At 53.3% G+C, this 5,676-nt stretch overlaps 1 protein-coding gene across 1 annotated transcript; it reads left to right on the forward strand.

The window, feature by feature from the left end:
• Nucleotides 1-808: 808 nt before the first annotated feature.
• On the forward strand, nt 809-5,370 carry S100A5 (S100 calcium binding protein A5). The gene is made up of 3 exons (XM_005541779.4): nt 809-848; nt 2,029-2,180; nt 5,087-5,370. Exons 2-3 carry the CDS (start codon nt 2,043-2,045, stop codon nt 5,225-5,227), a joined length of 279 nt encoding a protein of 92 aa, XP_005541836.1. The 5' UTR covers nt 809-848; nt 2,029-2,042; the 3' UTR covers nt 5,228-5,370.
• Nucleotides 5,371-5,676: the final 306 nt, after the last annotated feature.

Consider the following 5,676-nt stretch of genomic DNA (forward strand, 5'->3'; position numbering starts at 1 on the left):
TCTTGGACTGGTGGTAGAAGTACGTTGTTCTACTGTGGTAGAACAATGTCTGAGTGTCTCCTGGGATACAGGGAACTTCCCTGGCCCCTACTCCCTCCTTGACTGCAACCTGAGCCCGAACCCCCCTCCCCAATCCACAACCTCTACCCCAGTGCTGGGCCTTAGCCCTTCGCTGGGTGCCTTTCCTATTCCTGATTCTCAGTCCTCCATGCCAAGAGCCTCCGACAAGCCTTTCCTGCGAAGAGCAGTGAGGCCTAGAAGAAATCATTCATTTAAAAGCCCTTTAAAAACCTCTGGGTCCATATTAGCTCACGACCTTGACCATATCCTTCGCAGAAAATATCTTCCTCCACTGATCCCCATCTCAAGGGCTGTCCTCTCTGCTTCTGGAGTGGGTGGCAAGATGGGTGGGAGGGTCCTGATGCGGAGAGCTTCCTAGGACATGGGGAGATGGTGCCCTCTGTTTGGCCCATACCTCCGAAGTTTTCTTTCCAGGACAACCTGGTTTCCCTTCTTTGGCTTATTGTTCCATCAGATTTCAGATTGTGAGTTCTGATTTTTGGTCAGAAGAATAAAGTTTCTGGGATTGGGGACGTGTGTGCTATGGGAACTCAGTGTGTCCCCAGCCCTTGTTTGTAAACAAGGAAGGTGAGATTGACAGAAGCGGTTTCTCCCCAGCTCCATCCTGGGAGGCTCTGACGTGAGCATCCCCAAGTTCCCAGCCTCTTCCCATGGGCCCTTTCTCTCTCCTGGTTTCCTGGGGACAGAGAGCAGGCGAATAAAGGCAGAAGGCAGTGAGAGGGAGGCTGTGTCTGCTGCCTGGATTCTCTGGGCTCACTCCCACAGTGGTAAGTCCTTCCTTCTTATGTCCCTGTTTGTCTGCTATCTGGTGGATCACACTGGATGGTGAGGGTGACGAGCGGTGGTGACCTCCACCAAGGAGGCCTGGCCCCACAAGCGGGCATGCACTCGGGGAGGAAACGGCAGAGCCTTTGGAACTTCTTGAGAAATGGCTCTGGGGTGGAGGTGGGGGTCTGGACTAGCCAGGATGCTCCTGCAGGTGCACAGAGGCCCTTGCCTTCAACTGCGGCCCCAGTTGAGTCTCCTTGAGGTGGGAGAGGCTGAGGTTTTGGGTGGTGGGAGAGGAATGATGGGTCTGGTTTAAGAATGGCAGGGAGGGCTTTGGGCTGGAGGTGAGGACAGGATTAACCTGCAGTCCTCAAGTTCTGTGGGTGTTGCCTCCTTCCTCCCTGAGGGGGAAGTGGTTTTTAGTCTGAGTCACTTGAGCTCCATCCGTCTCTTCCCTTGGCTGGGGGTGGCTGTGCCATTGGAATCCAGGCCTTTATTCAAGCGTAGCCTCTGGATCCAGGTTTTGGAATGATCCTGGAGATTTCAAGAGGCCCCCTGCTCTCCCTGCCTGCTGGCCTGTCTGTGTGTGCACTGCTCTGGGCCAGAGTCTGGAGACCAGTTGGGCCAGCTCAGCCACCTCCCTGCTGCTCCTTGTTGAGCCCTCATCTCCTAGTTCCAGCCCAGCCCCCTCTCAGCCCTGGACTCTCTCTTTGCCCTGTCCCCCACTTTAATAATGGGACACTCCTCGATATCAGGTGATTCAGGCACTGGGGGAAAGGCTGGTGACTAAGGTAGGAACTGTCTGTGGAAAACCAGTTCCTAGGCTGGAAGGGGCAGAGAGAAAATCGTGACCCTTGATCTGCTCCAGCATCTGCCACCAGGCTTTTTGAGGAGGTCGTCTTGTCATCTTTCTGCCCCAGGCCTCCTTTTCAACAACTCCCAAGCAGGAGAGTCTGCGGTCTGCTTTGGGGGCTGGCCGTTCTCCTTGTATCAGCTGCTCCAGGGTTTGCTGTGGGTCTCACTGTAACCTGTGCTGATACAGATGGGTGCTCTTGTTAGTGGATTTCGGTCTCATCTTGGGTTCCAGTCTCTTGTCTTTGAGGGAGGGGCCTCAGAGGTAGGCTAGTGCTGCTGGTGGTGACTTCCTGAGGAATGGGATCTTCCCTGCTCCCTCTGCAGAGCTGCACACTGTGATGGAGACCCCTCTGGAGAAGGCCCTGACCACTATGGTGACCACGTTTCACAAATATTCGGGGAGAGAGGGTAGCAAACTGACCCTGAGTAGGAAGGAACTCAAGGAGCTGATCAAGAAAGAGCTGTGTCTTGGGGAGGTAGGTGATTGTTCCCTCATCCTCCACCCCAAAGTCTGAGTACTCCCTCTGGGGGACACATACCTACTCCCAGGATCCTCCAGTCTAAGCCAGGGGCAGGGTGGCCAAGGGCTACAGACAGAGACAAAGGAAGACGGTGGGGATTTGGGGCCAGCAAAACTCTAGCCCTCTGTGAAGGAGGATGCGTCAGGGTCTCACTGAGAAGGAGGAAGGGCTGAGTCTGGAGGGTTTAGAGAAGGAGATTGAGCCTTCGATGGTGCGGCTAGGCTTTCGCAGCAGTGGCAGAACCTGTGCTAGGGGTCGTGGGTGGTGAAGGGATGCAGGGTGTCCAGGTCCAGCTGTGTACAACCCAAGGGTAGGGACCCCGCCTGATTCTTCTCTGTGTGCACAGCATGGCCAGGGCTCTCCAATGGTGCTGGCTCTCCAACTGAAACTATGTTTACAAGTTACCCTATGTTGGCCGGGTGCGGTGGCTCAAGCCTGTAATCCCAGCACTTTGGGAGGCCGAGATGGGCGGATCACGAGGTCAGGAGATCGAGAGACGATCCCGGCTAACACGGTGAAACCCCGTCTCTACTAAAAAATACAAAAAAATAGCCGGGCGAGGTGGCGGGCGCCTGTAGTCCCAGCTACTCGGGAGGCTGAGGCAGGAGAATGGCGTAAACCCGGGAGGCGGAGCTTGCAGGGAGCTGAGATCCGGCCACGGCACTCCAGCCTGGGTGACAGAGCAAGACTCCGTCTCAAAAAAAAAAAAAAAAAAAAAGTTACCCTATGTTAACTCGTAAACATAGGATAGCCAGGAGACAGAACTGGTTCTCACCAGATGGAGGTGGCGTGAGGGAGGTGACTGACAGAGGGGAAGGCCCAGGAGGTTATTATAATACAATATCCCTGAGGATAAACATATATATGTAAAAATATAAATATATATACATATACATATATATATATTTATTTTTTTTTTGAGACGGAGTCTTGCTCTGTCGCCCAGGCTGGAGTGCAGTGGCATGATCCTGGCTCACTGCAACCTCTGCCTCCTAGGTTCAGGTGATTCTCCTGCCTCAGCCTATTGAGTAACTGGGATTACAGGCACACACCATCATGCCCGGCTAATTTTTGTATTTTTAGTAGAGATGGGGTTTCACCATATTGGTCAGGCTGGTCTTGAACATCTGACCTCGTGATCCATCCGCCTCGGCCTCCCAAAGTGTTGGGATTACAGGTGTGAGCCACTGCGCCTGGCCAAGGATAAATAAGACTCTGTCACCCAGGTTAGAGTGCAGTGGTGTGCTCATGGCTCACTGTAGCCTTGAACTTTCAGGCTCAAGCGATTCTCTCACCTCAGCCTCCTGAGAAGCTAGGACTACAAGCAAGTACCACCACGATTAGATAATTTTAAAAATTTTTTGTAGAGATGGGGTCTCACTATACCCAGGCTGTTCTTGAACTCCTGGTCTCTAATAATCCTATCGCCTCATCCTCCGAAAGTGCTGAAATTACAAGCATGAGCCACTGTGCCTAGTCTTATTATTTTTACAGTTAAAAAAATCAATGCTCAAATGCATCAAATAACTTGCCTAAGGGGGCTGAACTGGAGTTCTGGGCCAGGCCGGTGAATTATCCTCCCTGTTTCCTTTAAAATTTGGCCTGGGTGCCTCTCCATCTATTACACCTTGAGCCCTGGTAGGCCCTCCCAGAAAGAAGGTCCACAGTGTGCCACATGGGCAGGGGACCAAAGCAGGTGTGGGCGTCCCCAGGCCTGATCTCTGGCTTCCGCCATGTTCCCTGCATCCTGGAGTTAATGAGGGCAAAGGGAGAGGCCACGGGTACAGTAGGGGTTAATTACAGAAGGAGAAACGCCCATGGGAGGGCCTGGCAATAACAGGAGCCCAGGCTGGGGACTAGGATCATATCACAGACAAGCAGTTTCCGCCTCCATAAGTCCCAATGTCTCCTGTGAAAACCTGTAGCTGATGGCAATGATGAGGAGACATCAGGATCTGCTTGTCTATATTTTCTTCCTGTTCCACCCAAAGGACCCTGACTCCATCGTCGTAGTGGAGCCAGGTTGGGACATCAGAGGACCAGACAAGAGTGCACAACTGGGCTCCAGGCAGGCCTCTTGCACAGCTCTCCTAGCAGCAGAGGGATGCAGTGGCTTCACAGCCCCGGTGCACTGCTCTCATTGAGAGACATTTTGTCTGGGCTTATTCTCACCTAGTCCTTAGAACGGGGAGAGAGTCACTCAGAGACTTGGATAACGCTCAGTGCCACATAATCAGCAAGGTTTTTTTTTGAGAAGGAGTTTCATTCTTGTTGTCCAGGCTGGAGTGCAATGCGCGTGATCTTGCTCAATGCAACCTCTGTCTCTCAAGTTCAAGCGATTCTCCTGCCTCAGCCTTCCAAGTAGCTGGGATTACAGGGATGCACAATCATGCCCTGCTAATTCTGTATTTTCAGTAGAGATGGGGTTTCACCGTGTTGGTCAGGCTGGTCTTGAACTCCTGATGTCAGGTGATCTACCAGCCTCGGCCTCCCAAAGTGCTAGGATTACAGGTGTGAGCCACCGCGCCTGACCCAGCAAGCTGTTTTTATCAGGTGTTAGTATAAAACCCAGATGATTGTTTATTTGGCTGGAGGACGGTGTTGCAGGGAAGGCAGGATAGGCTAGCATTCCTGCTGTCATTTATTTCCATTCAGGAGTCAGGTCCCTGACCCCCTACTTCATGCCAGGCCCTTGCCTAGGTGTGGGCAGCAGGCAGACTCTGGGGGTCGAGATGCTGACAGTGCCACTGACTCAGCTGGGGCTCACACTGAGGTTTCAGGGTGGGTATGACACCATGCAGTGGTGCGAGGGCAGGGCTGGGAGTGGGGTCTGAGTTGTCCCTCCACCTGGGTCTGTGAAGATGAAGGACAACAGCATCGATGACTTGATGAAGAGCCTGGACAAGAATAGTGACCAGGAGATCGACTTCAAGGAGTACTCGGTGTTCCTGACCACGCTGTGCATGGCCTACAACGACTTCTTCCTAGAGGACAAGAAGTGACCCGGGCTGCCCTCCGCCCTTACCCTCCACCCCTTGCTGCTGACCTTGGCTGCTCCTCTCATGGACCCTCTTTGGCCCCCTGCCCTCCTCTCCCTCCCAGATGGACCCTTCCATGGGAGGAAATAAAGTTTCCATTGCAGGTGCTGGGAGTCTGGTTTTGAAGCTGCCTTGTCTACCTTGGCCTGGGGAGAGGGGAGCACAGGAGGGGTCTCTCCTTGAGTGGGTTGAGACAGCCTCTGCCTCTGGGGTTTAGGGTCCTGGGGTTTCACTGCATTCTTCTCCTTCTTTGGTGTGGATGTCTCATTGGTCTTGTCGTGGCTTAGTTTTGCCTGCCTGGAAAACGGGGAAGTCAGGCCAGGCGGGAACTCTGCAAGGATGCAGAGGAAGCTAAGAGGGAAAGTTGCTTTGAGAGGAGGACACTGGGAGGGGTTGGGAGTGGCAGGCAGGCC

This window comes from Macaca fascicularis, chromosome 1, assembly GCF_037993035.2.
Source record: "Macaca fascicularis isolate 582-1 chromosome 1, T2T-MFA8v1.1".
NCBI lineage: Eukaryota > Metazoa > Chordata > Mammalia > Primates > Cercopithecidae > Macaca > Macaca fascicularis.

Bases quoted from the DNA above. Each gene is read 5' to 3' on its own strand.
- S100A5 (XM_005541779.4), top strand. From the start codon at position 2,043: ATGGAGACCCCTCTGGAGAAGGCCCTGACCACTATGGTGACCACGTTT. The intron at 2,181-5,086 runs GTAGGTGATTGT...GGGTCTGTGAAG, and splicing joins AAGAGCTGTGTCTTGGGGAG to ATGAAGGACAACAGCATCGA.